Genomic DNA, 19802 nt, shown 5'->3' with positions numbered 1-19802 from the left:
CAGATTGGAAATCCCTCAGTGTTTCTCTTTCTCTTCACCTCCTTCATTTAGACAACCCTGAACAAAAAGGACAAACGCAATAAAAACAAAGGAGATCAGGAAGAGCAATTTTAATTTTCTATTAAACATTCTTCCATTATTTTACCCCATATCTTACTGAGTTATAAGAAATAACATTAGCATTAGAAAAACTAGGAAGAAAGATAAATGTGGGTAATTATTCAACTAAACATATGAAAAGACAAATTATAATAGGATTGAACTTTATAAACTTAAATTAATGAGATAATTTTTAAACTGTGCATATCAAAGCAAATTTTATTAAAATAATTTAACACTGATTTTTCAGGAAGGCAACTAATTTAAAAATATTTTTATTTTAAAAATAGGCCTGTGTTCAGCTATAAAATTTCCCCCCAAGCTCTGATATTCTTTTATTTAGATCTGGGAAGAAAATACCATTCTGATGGCACAAAATGCCAAAATTTTAATTGTTTTAATCCCAGCACAGAATTGTAAAAACTATTAATGGAAAACAGATTAAGGTCATTAAGTGCACAACACTAATTTCTGCCCAGCTTCTGGTATTTGGTTTCTTCCCTAGTTCTCCCAAGGAAAACTTAAATTGAATCTTCAGCAGAATAATCCTCAAATACACTTCATAAGCAAAATGAGAGCTTTTGTTTACATAGTTTTTGGATTTTGCTGTTCCTAATTTTATTCTGGAACTCAATTTTACCCAAAACCATAATTACCATATTAACTTTGTAATGCACAGTTGTATGCAATTCAGCAAAGCAGTAGTACACCATCAGGCTCTATTTACCCAGAGCTTAGGAAAAACAGGATTGGTCACACCCACTTAAAAACAAATCTCATGCTATTTGCCAATGCTTGGTTTCAGTCTAAGTTCTGACAGTGAAACACATGGATATATATCTGTAAGTCTCATCTTGATTTTCAAAGGTAGGCACAGGAAGTTCTTCACAGCTTAGCTTTGCCCGGCTGGAGCTGAAGATTCTGTAACTTCATGGCCAGACCCATGTTGCCAGCGATTTTCAATTTGCCTTGAAAGAAGGCCTGTAAGTAAGAAGAAAGAAACTTTATTACTTAGTGTTATTTGCTTTGAAATTGCTGATATTTCTAGACTAGCCAACCCTGAGATCACTTATTTATCAGGTCTCTTATACTTTCTTCAAAACATGAAACTCAGCGTCCGGAATAGATTTAGAACCAGATTCTTCAACAGGAAGGAACTATAAAAGCCATGCTTTGCTTAGAGCAGTCAAAAGGCACAGCTTTCCCAGATACCTTCTCTTAGAAACTGAGTCTGTTTTTACCTGCCTTCGCAGTGCCTTTTCCAAACACCAGGCTAGGTGGGTTCACACTAGATTGGCTTTGTCTAAAGAATTACATGTGGGTAAGGAATATGAACTGAAAATTTCAGGAGTCTGCTGAGAGGAAAAAGCACATGCTTAACACACTCAGAAACTCTTGGAATACGATATGGATGAAATGTCACTAATTTTTCCCCCCTCTTCGGTCTTCATGATAAAGGACTTATCCCTACGGAGGGAGGCCGGCAGCCTGCTGAGACTGAGGAGCTTGTGTTAAACTTTGGCTCAATAAGAAGAATCAAACCAACCCGTAATGCAGAGCCACAATTTGTTCCATTTAACAACGGCCTGGGATTAGATCACATGATGCTTGCTAAATTTATCATGTAACAAAATCCCGGGAAAACTTGGGAGAAATTGCAAAATCGGGAACACAGCCTGATTTCCCTGCTATGATCTCAGTCTTTTCACTGGATTCTTAAAGTAAGGGCTAGATGCAAAAAGTTCCAGTCTTAGCTTTTTAACAAGTACATTAAGAAGTTAGGCGCTCTTCTGCCTCATCCAGGGGAATGCAGAGAGCCCTGCTTTTTCTACACCTTCTAGTAACGGTGACTAATTCCTTTTTCCCCCTCCTCTGTCTGGACAAACTAAGTATTTCCTTCCTATATGGCACTCAGCCTTCTGTCTGATGACTTAAAGGTCAGGTGTCTCAGAACACAATATATTTAACATATGTCCTTTAAAAATATGAACCAGTGGTACCTGGAAGAGAAACTCACCATCCTTCCCTTTTTGAAATTAAAAGAGAAAATGACTATTTGCTAATTATTATAGAGAACACATGAATCTTCGCCCTTCAGAGAATCCAAACGTAAGAATCATTTTAATCTGGCCCTAGGTGTTCTTCATACGTGCTTGCTGCTGGAGAGCACACTGCTCTGTTTCAACTGTAGCCAAACACTGAAACTGTAATTTCCACTGCAGCTAATGGTTTCCAGTCAAATCCTCTACGGAGCATGAGGGAAGGCCATTAGCACATTAGTAGGAAGGTCTGTCGGTTTTTTATCTTTAATTCCTTTGGGTGCGAACAGGTGCTCAAGAAAAACAAGCTGACACTTCACTCTCCAAAATGGATGGTAAACAGAGAAAGTGAGTGAGCTCAGGGTGGCTGGTGTGTGAAGTCTGACCACCCTGCCAAGGAAGGGCATGGAGTGAGTGCACAGTGGGAGGAGGAGCAGTGGGTGGGAAGGAGGGTGACAGCCAGCTCCTGTACTGGTGGCCTCTGTCCTGTCCAGATTTTTGGAGTAGGCTCAGTGGGTGGAAATGTCAGTGCCAATGGTGTCTATTCAGTTGAAACGTCACAAATGTACATCTCTCGTTTGTCAACGCATTAACTGAAATATGCTTAGTTGCTTAGATAAAAGCATTTTAAAAAGGAATACAGTGGGAGTCAGATTTGGTTGTTTTATCCAATCTCTATAATTACTAGGGGACCACAGGAAGAAGACCTAAAACAAATCAGGCTGAGGCAACAACAAAAAAGGTTACAATGGAAAGAAGCATCTGAGTTTCCTTTTTATTATCTATGGCTAATGGAAAGCTCTGTGTACAGTGCTCTATTCACCACTAGCAACTAAAGAATATAAAATGATAAATTCTGGAGACAAGAAGATAAGATGAGGTTTGTTCCTTTAAGATAAGCACAATCTAATGGGGAAGAGAGGCACATTAAGATTCATATAACCCTAGCTGGTTTGGCTCGGTGGACAGAGCGTCAGCCTGCAGACTGAAGGGTCCTGGGTTCAAATTCTGGTCAAGGGAGCATGCCCAGGTTTTGGGCTTGATCCCTAGTAGGGGGCATGCAGGAGGCAACTGATCAAAGATTCTCTCTCATCATTGATGTTTCTATCTCTCACTCCCTCTCCCTTCCTCTCTGAAATCAATAAAAATATATTCTAAAAAAGAACAAAAACCTCATACAATGTGGCAAGTGCTAAGCTCGCAGCCCAGGAAGTGGAACAGAAGAGGAACTCGCTACAGCTCCCCACAACTTGGAAGGAGGTCTTTGGAGATAATATCTGAGCTTAATTTGAGAGACACGGGGAGGACCGATTAGGCAAAGATACAAAATGTAAAAGGTCACTCCTGTGTTCACGCCTCGCCCTCCTTCCACCTGGATTGCTCCTATTCTCCATGTGTGCACCACTCACTTCTGAACCCCGAGGACTCAGCTCACTTGTCACTTCCTGTGGGCCTTTCTCTGAGAGCCCAGGAAGTCAATCAAGGCTGCTCCTTCCCCCACCCTCCCTGGCCACAAACCTGGCATGGCACCTCCGATATTTGGCTGCACTTACTCTTTTGCAGATCTGTCTTATACCAAACTGTGGATGCCCTGAGCATGGGAAATATTTCATATTCGTCTGGGCATTTCCAGCACACAGGACAATGTCTGGCACGTAGTCTGCTCCACACGTGTGTCGTTTGTTAAGTGAACACTGAGTTTTGTGGGTGTGACCACTTTGCACTTCATGATATTGCAACAGGAGATAGAGTGGAATGGGCTAAAAGACCCACCCACTGGAAGGATGTAAGTGCCATTCGACTTACCGACTGAGGATTCATTTTACCCGTCATTAAAGCCATCAAGTCCGAGTCAGCCATTGTGATGGTGCAGTCAGCCTTCTTATCTAAAGCGGATATTTAGGAGAAGGAAAGAGAAAAAGGGAGGGTTCAATTTTATGTACACATTTTAGTCAAAGGCCACTGACTGCAACAGAATCACATCCAGACCAGAGCAGTGTGGGGAAACGGGCACTTCGTGGCATTAGTCACAAGCAACCACAACATTTAACAAGAGAGAACTGACTACGTAGATGATGGCATAGTGTAAACCAGTGGTCGGCAAACCCATTAGTCAACAGAGCCAAATATCAACAGTACAACGATTGAAATTTCTTTTGAGAGCCAAATTTTTTAAACTTAAACTATATAGGTAGGTACATTGTTATTAACTTAATTAGGGTACTCCTAAGGTTTAGGAAGAGCCACACTCAAGGGGCCAAAGAGCCGCATGTGGCTCACGAGCCGCAGTTTGCCGACCACTGGTGTAAACAATCATTTGTTCAACAGGTATTCTAAAAACATCCAGATATGCTAAGTTTTTTGTGAGTTTTTTTGAGGACTTTTAATGGCTAGTGTACTGACATTCTCAAGAATACTAAACGCAGAAAATGGATTTCTGATAATATATCGTTGATGGTTTCATCTCTTAGATTTTTCCTAGTTTCCTATAAACTAGTAAACATGTAAGAGTTTTTATTTGTAAAAAATGGAACCACACAATATTTATTCTTTTAGGTCTTGCTTCTTTTGCTCAGCATTGTAAGATTCATTAATATGGGGCCATAATTTGATAATATTTTGAATTCTAAATTATTTGTGCATATAGCAATAGTTCATTTTTACTATGTGAATGCACCAGAATTTACTTATTCATTCCATGGTTGATGTATCTTTGCAATGCTTCCATTTTGGGGCCTTAGGAATTTCCAAAATAAATGAAATCCATCTACAGTGACAGAATTAGGAATCGTGGCTCCTTTTAGGAGCAAGTTGTGTTGGAAGGAGCTGTGAGGGAGGTTTCTGGATGCTGGCAACATTCTGCATCTTGATCTGGGACATACATTCACTCATATGTTATACATTCATTTGTTAACATCTATCAACTTGTACACTTCAGATTGGACTTGGCCCATAGGCCACAGCTTTTCAACCCCCAAAGTAGATAATGGAATTACAGGAGAGTAATTTTTTTCATTTTCTCTATCTTTTTTGATTTTTTTTACACTGAGTAAATATTACTTATACAAAGTTTTAAAACTATTAATTTTAGTATCATCAAGGTTTCAAGAAAAAAAAAGCTGTACAACAAAGACTCTAACATCTCATTTGTTAAGTCAGCCAGGTCGACTGTAGACAAATGAGAGGTTTCAGGTACAAAAGGAGAAATTCCCCAAGAAATCAAACTTATCGGCAGTATTTCAGGCAATCAATATAACAATAGTACTCCTCCTCAAGTTAAAGTTGGCCTCTCCTAGAAACCAAGTCACTTTCTGTCTCACAATTCTGTTTTATTTTTCTTCATTGCACTTATCTAAAACTACCTTATGTATTTTTATATATGTTTTCTGCCTATACTTGTCCACTAGAATGAAACTTCGTGGGGGCAGAGCCCTTGTCAGTTTGTTCACTGCTACAATTCTAGGCCCTTGAAGAGTACTTAATACATAAAAGGCAATCAATAAATTTCTTGTTGTATAAATAATTTAGAATTCAAATTACCATCAAATTATGGCCCAAAACGAATCAGATCATCTATGCCTCAATAACAGAGATAGGGGTTGCTATGTTCTAAACCAGCGGTTTTCAACCTGTGGGTCGTGACCCCTTTGGCAGTCGAACGACCCTTTCACAGGGGTCGTCTAAGACCATCCTGCATATCAGATATTTACATTACGATTCATAACAGTAGCAACGAAAATAATTTTATGATTGGGTCACAACATGAAGAAATGTATTTAAAGGGCCAGAAGGTTGAGAACCACTGTGTTTGTGCCTCCCCGGTCCCCGCCTCCGAAACTCATATGGTAGGAATCCTAATGCCCACTGCTATTAGCAGGCAGGGACTTTGGGGCTATGAGGGTAGAGCCCTAATGGATGGGATTAGTACCTTATAAAAGAGACCCCAAGCCCCTTTCACCATGTGAGCCCACAGCCAGAGGGCACTGGCTATGAACCAGGAAGATGGCCCTCACCAAACATGACTAGGCACCTTGATCTTATACTTCCAACCTCCAGAACTGTGAGAAATAAATTTCTGTTGTTTATAAGCCACCCAGTCTGTGGGTATGTTTGTTATAGCAGCCCGAACAGATGAAGACAGGGATAAACTGTTAAGTTATACCATGCCTGTATTATTAAATAACTAAAACAAGATTGAAATAAAAAGTTTTTATTATATATCTTACAACTCAGAGATGGCCCTAACAAGAATGAGATTCAATAGCCATTCCATCTCTGCCTCTACAAAAGTTTCCCTTATTACTGGAAAAAGGTATGAAGCCTTGAAAATGAAAGAATTGCCAATCTTGAAAATCCAATTCTCTTGTAGCTATATAACATCAAAGAGAAGGGAGAAAAAAAGCTAGCAAATTGAGATAGTTGGACTTTTATAGTTGGACTTGATCCTAATGTTCTAAGAAAGGACTCTTAGTCAGTGAAAGGTGGCTTTAAGCAGTGAAGTCTGCTGCTGCTGCTATTGCTGCTGATGCAATATCAGCATTTATTGAGCTCTTGCTATGCCAAGCATTTCACGTACATAACTCAGTTGATCATTACAACTCTATGAGGGTCAGAGAGGTCAAATAACTTGCTCAAGTTATAAGCAGCTGGGCCAGGTGTGAAAGCAGATTCCTGCAGCTGAAGCCCATATTCCCAATCTCTTAGGCTTTATGCTCCCTCTTGTTATAAGGATACAAATCCATTCAACAGCTCAGTTTTAATTGGGAACTTCACCAAATCATCAGCATCTGATGGATCCCATGTGTTCTAGTTCCCCACAGAGTCTTAGAGAAGTCTAATGTGTTCAATCAAAATTAATGTTTAATATCTGGGTTGGGAAGGAAGCAATGATTTACTGAGCACAAACTAAGCTATCGTGCTTTATGTACCCTATCTCATTTAATCCTCACAACAGTTCCATAAGTAGAAATTATTCTCACCATTTTCTAGATGAGGCGATTGGACTCAGGGAAGATAGACACCTAATAAGTGACAGAGCCAAGGTTTGAACCCAGGCGTGGGTGTCTCTAAGGCTAAGCTCTGTCTACTATCCCGTGGGGAAGGGAAATGCTGAGGCTTTCTATATCATGTTCCCCACAAAAGGGCAGAACTGACAACTCAAGTAAGTGCTCACAGGGCAGAATAAAGGAATGAAAGAATAATGTGTCATGTCAGATTAATCAAAGTTGGTTTCCTGAAGATATGCTATGTGAGTTGCTTCAAAGAAGAGGAGCAGAATTCATGGGCACATAGGCAGGAAAAAAAAATTATGGAAAATGCACAAAGTCTAAAGTATAATCATTACCAAACTCTTAGAAAATAAGCAAATGAAATACATTTAAGTAATTCTTTGTTAACAGTAAGTTAATCCCTCAACACTATGTGCATGCCAAACGTACTAGCAATTCTCTAAGATGCCAGTTCAAACTAGGACAGGTTATTAATGCTCTAATGTAGCTGATCTCTAACAAACGGGCACTTGTTGGCTGATGTAAAAGGAGCTGGCAATTTCCAGTGGTGGCTTTTACTGAGTAAGTCCATGTTTCAGCACCACTCCTGGCTGCCAACATGTGTCAGTTTCAGCAGAAATTACCTTGCTCCAGGGTAAAATCCCTTCGGGTCTGGGATGGGGCACCTAATGAAGGGAGAGCTCATTGCCAGAGTACTTATGCAAGGAACAAGGTTTTCCTGAAGTTATGCAATAGCTTTCCATAAACATATTATCGCTCCTGACAAACACCAATAACAAAACAGAAAAAAATGAAATCACCTTAACATCTGCCTGGGCATATCAGAATATAATCCTATAGTATCTATAACTCTTCAGTCATTAAAAAAAAAAAAAAAAGGCACTATTTCCCAAAAGTTCTTTTTATTTCTAAAAGGTAGAATCTAGATGAAGCAGCTCACAGAAGTTAAACATATAGCCATTTTCTATCCACTCATTTTGAGAAAAAAGACTACACATATAATCCAGGAACTTTTCACAACAATGCCACCCTTTCCACACCAGATGGATGGCCTTCCTACTGCTCAGCTTTTCCTTCAATTAATCTTTAGTTGACTCCTTATTTAACAGTGCATGTAGCATTGCTCTTAACATTTTCTCCTGTCACCAAGCTCTAAACTCTATTCCAGAAGTTCTGCCCACCTCCTATCTATTTCAAAATGCCCCTGAATACTTATCTACCCTCTCAGAGAAAGGAGGACCCATCCCTCCTTGCTAAGGCTAACCTTCCTTCCACCTGTGCTCCTGAGGTCAGCCTGTCTTCCAGGAGCACCCTCAAGAATGTATCAGTAATGAACTCTACCATCTTTGATAGACCTCCTTCTCCTACACAGCTTCTAGGTCCCAACTTCACCCAATATCCTTGGCAGTGGCCCTGTAACAGCATCCCCTTTTCTCACTGCCCACACTCAGGCGACCCTTTCTGCTCACAGACAGTGGCAACATGCATCCTCCTAGTTGCTCTCTCTCCTCTGATTTCTCTCTTCCCAATTCATCTAGTCTACTGCACTAGCTCGATCCTCTAAAACACAGCTCTGACTTTCACTTCTCTATTTTAAAAAAGCTTTTTTCAGATTCCCAATGGCTTGATTATACGTCAAATCACTTTCAAAGTTCAAAGCATGATATTTTAAACCCTCCGAAAAGCTGGTTCTCATCCATCATACTTCTTATGATGGCTCTCTCCAACAAGAGAAACCTAACATGCAATACAGCTACCACTTACTGAATGCTTACTAAGCACCATTCATTCATTCTGCTGTCCATTTTTAAATTATTTATTTTACTGAGGGTCTACCCTGTGTCAGGTACTATTCTAGGCAATTCAAAGGGGGGGGGGGATGAGCAGTAAGCAAGTCAATAATAGTAAGTAAAATATTATATGGTATATCAGATGGTGACAAGTACCATAAAGAAAAATAAAGAATGGTAATAGGGGTGTGATTTATTTTAAATATACTTTTGATTTTTTACAGAGAGGAAGGGAGAGGGATAGAGAACTAGAAACATCGATGAGAGAGAAACATCGATCAGCTGCCTCCTGCACACTCCCTACTGGGGATATGCCCGCAACCAAGGTACATGCCCTTGACTAGAATCAAACCTGGGACCCTTCAGTCTGCAGGCTGACACTCTATCCACTGAGCCAAACCGGTCAAGGCTGGGGTGTGATTTTAAAAGTGTGGTTAGGGAAAGGCTTCCTGAGAAGGTGACATTTGGATAAAGATCCAAAGGAAATGAGGGAACATGCCATGAGGGCATCTGAGAGAAGACAATTCCAGGCAGAGGGGACAAAGTAGAAAGCCCCTGAGTGGGACCCCATGTTCAAGCAACAGCAAGGAGGCCGGTGTGACTGGAGCAAAGTGAGGGTGAGTGTAGTCAGAGAGAGAAAGCTGGGGCCAGGTCAGGTGGTGCCACTGTACCATTTTGAGCAGAGGAGGGTCACAATCTGACTTAAGTTTTTAAAGGATCATTGAAGCTGGTGTGTGGAGAAGAAATCTGCAGGGGAAAGATTAGAAACAGGGAGACCAGGCAAAAAAGTGATGGAAGCTTGGACCAAGGTGGTAGTGGTAGAGGAGGACAGAACGTGCTGATGGAGTAGACTGCGGAGTCTGAGAAAAAGAGGAGCCAGTGATGGCCTCAAGGTTTTTGGACTGAGGAACTGGTAAGATGGAGCAATAATTTGTCGAGATGGGGAAGACAGTGGAGGAGTACATAATTAAAAGGGAGTGGGAGAAAGATCAGGAGTTCATTCTTCTACATGTTGGTTTTGGGATACTTATTAAATATCCAAAGTAAACTTGTCAATTAAGCAACTGGATATACACCTTGAAGTTCAGTGGTTGAGTCCATGCTGATGATATCTGGGAGTCACCAGTGGAGAGGTAGTTTTAAAAGAATGAGACTAAATGAGATTTCCAGTAGATAGAACTGAGCCTTGCAGCACTCCAATGTTTAGAAATTTGGAGATGAGGGGAAAACAGGAAGAGGCCAAGAAGGAGTAGACAGTAGGTAAGAGGAGAGCCTGGAAGAAGGAGGATATCATGAGGGCTGGGAATCTAGCAACATGGTGGTCACCAGTCACCTTGACAAGAATAACTGTGGGATAGTGATGAAGTCAAAAGGTGACTAGAGTGGGTTCAAGAAAGACTGGGATGAAAGAAATGGAAAGCTATGAAATAAGTGGTTGACAGTTAAAAAAAAAAAAAAAAAAAAAAAAAAAGAAAGAAAGACAGACTGGGATGAGAGGGAGTGGAGATAGTGAGTATAGACAGGTTTTTCAAGCCATGGAGCCATACACTGGACCATGTACTTTACAGATTACTTAAGAGATGTTCCCTTAGCCAAAACCGGTTTGGCTCGGTGGATAGAGCGTCGGCCTGCGGACTGAAAGGTCCCAGGTTCGATTCCGGTCAAGGGCATGTACCTCAGTTGCGGGCACATCCCCAGTGGGAGGTGTGCAGGAGGCAGCTGGTCGGTGTTTCTCTCTCATCAATGTTTCTAACTCTCTATCCCTCTCTCTTCCTCTCTGTAAAAAATCAATAAAAATATTAAAAAAAAAAAAGAGATGTTCCCTTAATCCTTCCATCAAACCTGTGAAACAGGTACCACTTATTATTCCCAGGTACAGATCAGAAAACTGAGGCTCACAGAAGTCAAATAATTTATTCAAAGTCAAAATCTGTTTGTGGCAAGGCCAGGACCAGAACCCAGGTTTGTCTAATTTCAAAGCCAAAGATTGGCGACTCTGTGATAGAGTTTTCCAATCTTTGGAAGGAGGCATCTGTGACCTATTCCGATTCCCACGGATTCACTAGTTTAACAAGGTCCTAACGCCGCCCTTTTTTGGGAACACCAAAGCAGACTTCCATTTTCCTTTGTGAACTGACATGTTCCCGTAAATGAAACCATGACTGCACTGACCTGAGTTGGGAAGCACTGATCCCTTGCCATTCTTCACATCCACCACCCAGGTGGCTTCTTTACCCCCAGGGCCATCCTTCACCTTGAAGGCAAAAATTCCACCGATTTTCTTCACAAACTGTTCCCCTTCCTGGAAAGAAGAATAACACTAGGAGTTATATTAAGCTCATTTCTCTGGCTTTTTCCCCAGTCAAATTAAATGTTTAAATAGATACATGACGTGAGCAGCTGGGCCAGCAGGGGCAGTCCCCAAGCTCCCTGAAGATCTTTTACCCAGAAAAGTCTGAAAAGCAACCAGGCAACAACTCCCTCATCTGCCAAGCCTTTCATTAAAAATGGCTTTCTGGATACAACTGGTGAAAGGAAAAGGAGGATGGGGGTGGCAGGACAGCATTCTCTACTGAAACAGCCTTCATTTGTCTCAATAACTTCTGAAAGATTCACTCTGGCATCTCCATTAATGTATGAATCCCCACTCCCTCTTTTTTTTTTTTCAGTTAAATTCTTTTACATACATGTTTGTTTGTTTGTTTCCCACAATTAAAGATACATGGTTCTGAGATCAAAGTCTTTTTTTTTTTTTTTGGTCAACCCATTTTCTGGATTGGTATAAAAAATTATGCAAATAATGTACCATCTACAACTTACTTTTGGATCATGAAGAATGAAGCTGAAAAAATAATCTCAGATACATATCTCTGTAGTTTGGTCCCAATCCCCCTCCCTCTCCCCTTCATTCCCACGCTATTTCGTCTTCCCATACTGCAATATTTACTGATTGAAACAATGATTGGCACCAGACATTATTCTGGGCACCAAGAATATAGAAGTAGGAGTCAGAAGGATAAGTGATCATACACTATGACGACTATGACAATATACTGGGATAAAGGGAAACACAGGGGACTAGAGGAAAACAGAGGAACAGCTAAGCCAACTAGCAGGGTGAAGGCATAACAACCTCACACACCTTAAACATAAGATAATAAAATAATCATTTTATTACAATTATTTTTCTTTAGAGAGAAAACACATTTTACTGTGGAAAAATTAGAAAATATCAATAAGCAAAAAAGAAAATATAAATAATTCATAATTTCATCACTCAGAGAAAATATTTTAGCATATGGGATCATATTATATGTTTTATAATCCACTTTGCTATTTAATACCATTATCCTCATTACTGTATCATTAAATATTCTTCTACATAACTTTAAATACCACATATAGTATTTAATTGTAGAAGTGTATTACATTTAACCGATACTCTATTGCTTGATATTTGGATTAGTTCTAACTTCTGGCTCTTATAACAATGCTGTAACATTTGTTGACCTAAATCATTTTACATGGCCTCATTTGTATAAGATTAAGTTGCTAGAATTAATCTTTGCTACTTAAGAACACTGCATCTGGATTCAGTATAGGTTTAAATTCCTGCTCTACCGCATACTTACATTCCCCTGAGCAAGTTACTGAACCTCTCTGAGTCTCAGTTTAGATGTGAAATGATGATAATTACAGTGGTGTTATATAACTCAGAGTTGTATGAAATTTAAATTTTGTAAATACCTATAAAGCACAGAGTAGTTGCTCAATGAATGTTAGCATTTTCTTTTTGTTATTTTCCTCTATGATCTGTCTGCTATTTCTGTGCCACTATTATGACTTTATAATATACTTTACTCTTTAGTATAGTAAATCCCCATCACAATTACTCTCTTCCAAATATTCTTGGCTATTCTTGCATTTGTTTTGGACTTTTTCCTCTTCTTAGATATAAATTTTAATCATTTAGTTCATTCTACCCCACCCCCACTCCCGCCCTGATAACACTGTAAAATTTAGATGGGATTACATAAAATATACAGATCTGTTTAGGGGAGAAGTAGCATTTTTACAATATTAAGTTCTTCCATCCATGAATATGGTATATCTTCAAATGTTCTTTGATGCCCCTTGGCAATATTTTGCCTCTTTCTTCCTTACATTGGTTTTTGTACATTTCTTGCCAGGTAGATTCTTAAATATTTCATATTGCTCTTATTAATAATATATTTCCCATTATATTTTATGACTGGGTTACTACAAATGTATAGAAAATATATTAATCTTTATTTATTTTGGAACTGGCTACTTTTTTAGTTTTCTTATCATTTCTAATAGTTTTTATTTCTCACCTTTTTTATTTTATCCTTATATCCCTATGATAATTTATTTCTAAGATTCTTCCTTTTGGTATCGTTTCATTCTTTTAACAAAGATTTAAGTGTTTTCTATGTTCAGGCACTATGATAAATGCCTGAAGTACTCAAATAATCATTATCCCTGAGGAATTTACATAAGCTAACATCAGATGCTAACCTCTATTTCTATGTATGCAGATGCAGAGCCTGATCTAAGTTATTCCTTCTTGTTGTGTTTTGTTTTATAACAGCTTTATCGAGATATCATTTACATACCATAAAATTTACCCTTTTAACCCTTTGAGTGCCAACCAATATCCTAGGAACTATGCTGAAATTGCCAAGGCATTTTACAGCAGTTTAGGAAAAAAATTATGAATCGCAAGTAAATGAAGTTACATATTCAAAAACTTAAGGAAACCTTTACTACATTGACATATTTAGCAATATCATCATCACTAATAAAAGCAGACTTAGAACTGGACGCCATTTCGAAGCTTTGATAGCACTCCCGGCACTTTTGGCCAAAGACAGGAGGAGCATAATTGCGCTCCCTGGCACTCTAGGGGTTAAAGTATAATTTAGTGGTATTTTAATATATTCAGAGTTGTACAACCAACACCACTCTCTAACTTTAGAATGTTCTCATCACCTCAAAAAGAAACCCATACCCATTAGCATCACCCCTCCACACTGATTCTTCCCTCCTGCTAGTCCCTGGCAACCACTATCTACTTCTGTCTCTGTGGATTTGCTTATTCTGGACTTTCCACATAAATGGAATCATGCAATATATGGTCTTTTGTGACTGGCTTCTTTCACTATGCATAATGTTTCTAAGGTCTATCCAGGTTGTAACATGCAATAGTAATTCCTTCTTTCCTGTGGCTCAGTAATATTCCATTGTATGGATGCAGCACATTTTGTTTAGTGATTCATCAGCTGATTGTTCTTTCTCCTGTGCAGCTATTATTATCAACAATACTAGCTAAAAAGGAGAAGTAGTATAAAAGTTTTTGTATGGACATAGGCTCTAATTTCTCTTAGGTATATATTTAGAAGTGAAACTGCTGGCTCATAAGAAGATGTCTAACTTCTTTAGGAGCTACCACACTCTTTTTCTAAAGTGGCTGCATCATGTTACAAGCTACTGGCAATGGATGAAGGTTTCAATTTCTCCACATCCTCAACATTTTTAACTGTCTTTTTTTATTTTAGCTATCCTAGTGGGTGTGTCAATCTTTTTCTTCTACATAGATAACACACTTGAACCTATCTAGAATCAACCATAGTTCTTAGGACTCCAAAGAAGCTATTCTAAAAATATTTAGTCTAGGCCTACTTATCTCAACAGTCATGGAGGCATTTCTTACATGTGATGTCCTAAAATCAACTACCAATACTTCCCTTATGTCAAGAAACTCAAACGACTGTCAGATTTTTTTAAGTGAAAGAGAAATTCTCTTATTTTGGCCTCCCTTATAAGGTCTCACGCAAATTATTTTAAGTTGACTTTAGGAAAAAACATTAACAACAATAATAATCTTTGGAGGGCTATAAAGTTTTTAAATGCTTTTATATACTTTTTTCTTTAATCTTCATAAAACCCTGTAAGTAGCTGCACAGGTATTAATATTAGCTCATTGAGCAGAAAAGAAGAATTGAGGCTCATAAAGATTAAAAATCCTTCAGACTATTCCCTACCCAGCCGCCAAGTAATTCATCTAACATAATCCATCTAATCCTTACATAACCCACCTAACACTTCCAGGTTTGGGTTTCTTAAATGGCTCCCCACAGACTAGAGGATGAAGTGTGACTTTACATATTATTCAAGATTCTTCATGATCTGAAGGATATTTATCTGTTATTTTCAGACACTTTTTAATGTCCCTCAGACTTTATGTTCTAAGAATACGGATCATTTTAAATTCCAGGAACACAGGTATCCCCAGACCGTTGCCCATGCCCTTTCCTGGGTCACTCACCTCCTCCTGTTCTCCATTCCTACCCCAGTCTCACCAATTCAAGTCTCAGCTCACATGCTCACTATTCTGGGAAGGCTTTCGTGTCTCTGCTGGATACTTTGACAGCCCTTTGCATATACACCAGGTTTCTGGCTAAAGCAGTAATTTTTTCCTGGAAAATTTTTCCATGTTTCTCTTCCCACTAAACTCTCTGTTCCCTCGGGGTCAGGCTAGAACAACCAGAACTCAATCCTAGGTTGGTTTAACACCAAATTCAATGCTCTTTCCATCTGACTATACCATACTGCAAAGTAGACTACATCAATACCTCCAAACTTTAGACTATGAAAGCAGTTTGTCACCATAAATGAATTAAAAGGAAGTCCAAAGTCTTCTCCACGTTCCTTGAAATATTTTATCCCTCATGGTTCTGTGGAGACAACTTAGAAGAGTGGCTTAATAATGCTGGTGTGCTGGGCCATCCAAGCATCAAGCTTTCTTTGGGGCCAGCGTCTCCTAAATGGCTACGTGTAGGTGCAACCATGCCATCTGCTTGCACAATGTCTCCAGAATAGAGAGAGCGATGACAGACACCAACAAGTTAGAGCAGGATAAATAACAGCAGCCAACATTTAGAAATTCTACCTATACACTTGGAGAGAAAGTCCTCCCACCTCCTTAACACAGATGTAGATTAATTTTCAGAACCATCTGATCGTCTTACATCCTTTGGTCAATAAAACATTTCAACTGAAGAGGGAGGGAGAGAGTTAAAAGGGGAAAGCAAATACACATTTGTTGCAAAACCGGAGATCATTAATACTAAGTTCTAAGTGCCTCCTTGTAAAGAAAAGTACTTCTTTCTGAGTAGGTAAAAGGTCAAGGAGTAGGTCCTGTCGAAAACATAATCAGAACAAAAAAATTAAGAGAATTCAAAGAAGGGCAATGGGGTATTGCTAACAAAGACAAAAGTGGAAATAAAATATCTTGCCGGGTTTCCTTTGCTAAGGAAGAAAATGCATGAATTGACAAAAGATTCCAAGACTTTCTTTCACTTTCTGGTCTTGCAAACATTTAGGAAACTGACAATCGTGGGAAGGAGAAAAGAAACAAGGGGACAAGGTCCATGCAAGTGAAGTTATGGAAGGAAGAGAAAAGAATTAAAATGGGAGCAAGAAGCATACATTTGCAAAGCTAAAAGAGGACTGTGAAATAAAAACAGCCCTGCTTTGTTAATCCCAATAATGAAGTATGCAATGGTTGACATCTAGCCATACCAGATACTCTCTAAACTAATTATTTTTATTTGATATTTTTAAAAAATATATTTTATTGATTTTTTTACAGAGAGGAAGGGAGAGGGATAGAGAGTTAGAAACATCGATCAGCTGCCTCCTGCACACCTCCTACTGGGGATGTGCCCGCAACCAAGGCACATGCCCTTGACCAGAATCGAACCAGGGACCTTTCAGTCTGCAGGCCGACGCTCTATCCACTGAGCCAAACCGGTTAGGGCTATTTGATATTTTTAAACAGAATAAAGTAACAAAACAAAAAAAAAGCAACTTGGCAGGAGCAACTATACTACAGGTTACTCTGTTGGTGGCATGAAAAAAAATTTTTCAAGCTGAGCCCTTATAGCCCAATTAGATTTTATTGGACATTTGAAAGAAATTTTTAAAAATGAGATTTTTTTCCTACTAGATTAGCAAAGATTTTTTTTTTTTTTTAAAAACCAGCCAACTTAGTACTGGAGAAGATCTGAAGAAAGAAAAAGTCACTCTCATGAATTATTATTAAACTTGTAAATTAGTACCCTTTTTGGTGTATAATTTGGCAATAGGTATCAAAATGCAAAACACACATATCCAACTACCTGCAATTTCCCCCTTTAATTATTTATGCTAAGGTAATCAATGCATTAAGTACTTAAAAATGAGCCCCAAAGGAAATTCATTAAACCAATCTTTTACTTACAAAATTTAAATTCAACCTGGCATTCATCCTGGAGACTAGTTAAACAGATTATGGTACATACATTCAAACATGTACCATGTGGTCATTAAAACTGATGGCAAGTCAGAGAAAGACAAGAACCATATGATTTCACTCACATGTGGAATTTAATGAACAAACTGGACTAATAAACAAAACAGAGACAGACTCATAGACAGAGAGCAGGCAAGCAGCTCTGGCGGGAGAGTTCTGTGGGGGAGAGGATGGAGATATTGAGTCTGGACATGGACAACAGTGTGGTGACTGTGGGGGTGAAAGGGAGGAGCATAGTTGAAGGTGGAAGAAGGGATAAATGGTGTTGGAAAAAATAAAATAAAAATAATTAAAAAACTGATGGTAAGGATTTATGTTTATGGCATAAAACATACTGTCAAGAGGAAAAAGCAGGTTATAAAATAAAAGGTAGTCTCACGCAGGTGTATTCCCACAAGACGGTGGTGGGACAAGTGGACCATTGCCTGCCTGCCCAGAACTGCCAGCACTGGCCCTCTCATCCTCAGAAAGGTTACTGAGCATTATGGAAATCCTAGAAATGTAGGGTGCTTTGTCAAGACAAACATCAGCTGATGAAACATTAGCTGTTTCTCCCCCTCACACATACATACACAATGCAATCACTTTAAATGCTAAGAAGTCCTCTGTCCTATAATAAGAGAGTTATGAGATAAGCAAAATGTTTGTCATTCACACTGTGGATTTAACACGAGTGAAATACATAGCTCAAATGTTTTGAATCATTTTCTTTATTTCAGCCACTTTGATCAGCTTAGTAGATATGCAGTTGGAATTGTGCAACTCTGGGTGTAACTGTGTCTTACTGGTCTCAAAATTGAAATCTATGTATATGAAAGGCTAAGTAACTGACCGTATGTCCATCTGACCATCTGACTGACCGGTACACATGACGTGCACTGGCAATTTAAAAATAAATGTTGACTTGCGCATACGTGACACATATAAAGCTCTCGCTGGTGCCAATTGCACACGTGTGTTTCAATCTGTCATTGTTGATCGTGAATTTGCTTGACACTTCTGTTATAGAGATCCTATATAACAAAAGCCTAATATGCTAAGTGTCCAACCACTCGACCACTCACTATGACGTGCACTGACCACCAGGGGGAAGACGTTCTGACTGGTAGGTTAGCTTGCTGCTGGGGTCCGGCTGATCGGGACTGGGCAAGACGGGCCGGACACAGCCTGGAGCCCTCCCACGGTCCGTCCCGGCCCCGATCATGCACCAGTGGGGTCCCTCAGCATGGCCTGCACTCTCTTTCAATCCAGGACCCCTTGGGGGATGTCGGAGAGCCAGTTTCAGTCCAATCCCTGCAGGCCAGGCCAAGGGACCCCACTGGTGATTGCACTGGGTCTCTAGTATTAAAATATTTCTTCTAATTAATTTCCTTTCAATGTGCACGAATTCGTGCACTGGGCCACTAGTCAATAATAAAATCCCAAGTGCCTTTAGGTTTGAAACAATTAAGTAAATATCTTATTTTGCCTGAAGAAAGTAACTCTCTTTTTGGAGATAGAGTTATAGTTAGATTACCTTAGTATGATTATTATCTATCAAGAACTAATTATTTATTGTACATAAAAATAGATCTGCATATGTAGTATAGTTTTAAAAACTCAACATGTATTGTATGATCCTAGTTATATGAAACTGTATGTTCATATACATAAAGAGATGTCTGAAAGAATGCCAACCTTGTTAAAATTTTAGTAAACTAAAATTAACATTTTTATTTTGTTTTAAAAATCAGCATCATTTTTACAAGAAAAAAACAAATTTAAAACTACTTTGAAAAATTCAAGCATAAAAGATTTCTTTTTGAGAGTTTTGATATTAGATAGCTTTAAAGGTTCACTTTAAATATTCTTTTGAATGGTTCTATGTAAAATATTTTTAACCCAGAATAAAATTAAACCAAAATAAATTATAATCCCTTTACATATAAACTCTATCCATAATTATTATCTCCCTGACAAAGAGATGATGGAGAAAAGAGTTACGATCTTTTTTTTTTTAATAGCTCTGACTTCTGACAATTTTTATTTTTTTAATTTTTTAAAATATATCTTTATTGATTTCATAAAGGAAGGGAGAGGGAAAGAGAGATAGAAACATCAATGATGGGAGAGAATCATTGATTGGCTGCCTCCTGCACATCCCCCACTGGGGATCAAGCCCACAACCCAGGCATGTGCCCTTGACCGGAATCGAATCCGAGACCCTTTAGTCTGCAGGCTGACGCTCTATCCACTGAGCCAAACCAGCTAGAGAAAGAGTTACGATCTTAATGGCAATTTACTACAGTTCTTTATATAACTCAAATTGGGAAATTTGTATATCTCTGAAATGCACTTTTACCAGAATTACAGGGAAACTGTAATAGATACTCAGATATCAAAAATACATTCAATACTTGACAATATGATATAAACTAGAGGCCCGGTGCACAAAAATTTGTGCACTCGGTGGGGAGAGGGGGTCCCTCAGCCCGGCCTGTGCCCTCTT

At 38.9% G+C, this 19802-nt stretch overlaps 1 protein-coding gene across 2 annotated transcripts in view; it reads right to left on the bottom strand.

Annotated features, from left to right (window-relative positions):
- Positions 1-358: 358 nt before the first annotated feature.
- SCP2 (sterol carrier protein 2) overlaps positions 359-19802 on the bottom strand; it is a 108359-nt gene continuing 88915 nt past the window's right edge. Inside the window, exons 14-16 of one of the 2 annotated variants that reach the window (XM_014549759.1) lie at positions 11110-11239; positions 3945-4024; positions 359-1080 (exon numbers count right to left, since the gene is read on the bottom strand). In XM_014549759.1, the coding sequence (XP_014405245.1) occupies positions 985-1080; positions 3945-4024; positions 11110-11239 (306 nt within the window). In that variant the 3' untranslated portion in view covers positions 359-984. The remainder of the gene's footprint in view (positions 1081-3944; positions 4025-11109; positions 11240-19802) is intronic. The other variant, XM_014549760.1, reaches the window with a different exon arrangement.

This window comes from Myotis brandtii, unplaced genomic scaffold (assembly GCF_000412655.1).
Source record: "Myotis brandtii unplaced genomic scaffold, ASM41265v1 scaffold57, whole genome shotgun sequence".
Classification (NCBI taxonomy): domain Eukaryota; kingdom Metazoa; phylum Chordata; class Mammalia; order Chiroptera; family Vespertilionidae; genus Myotis; species Myotis brandtii.
This window is presented reverse-complemented; position numbering and strand designations above follow the sequence as displayed.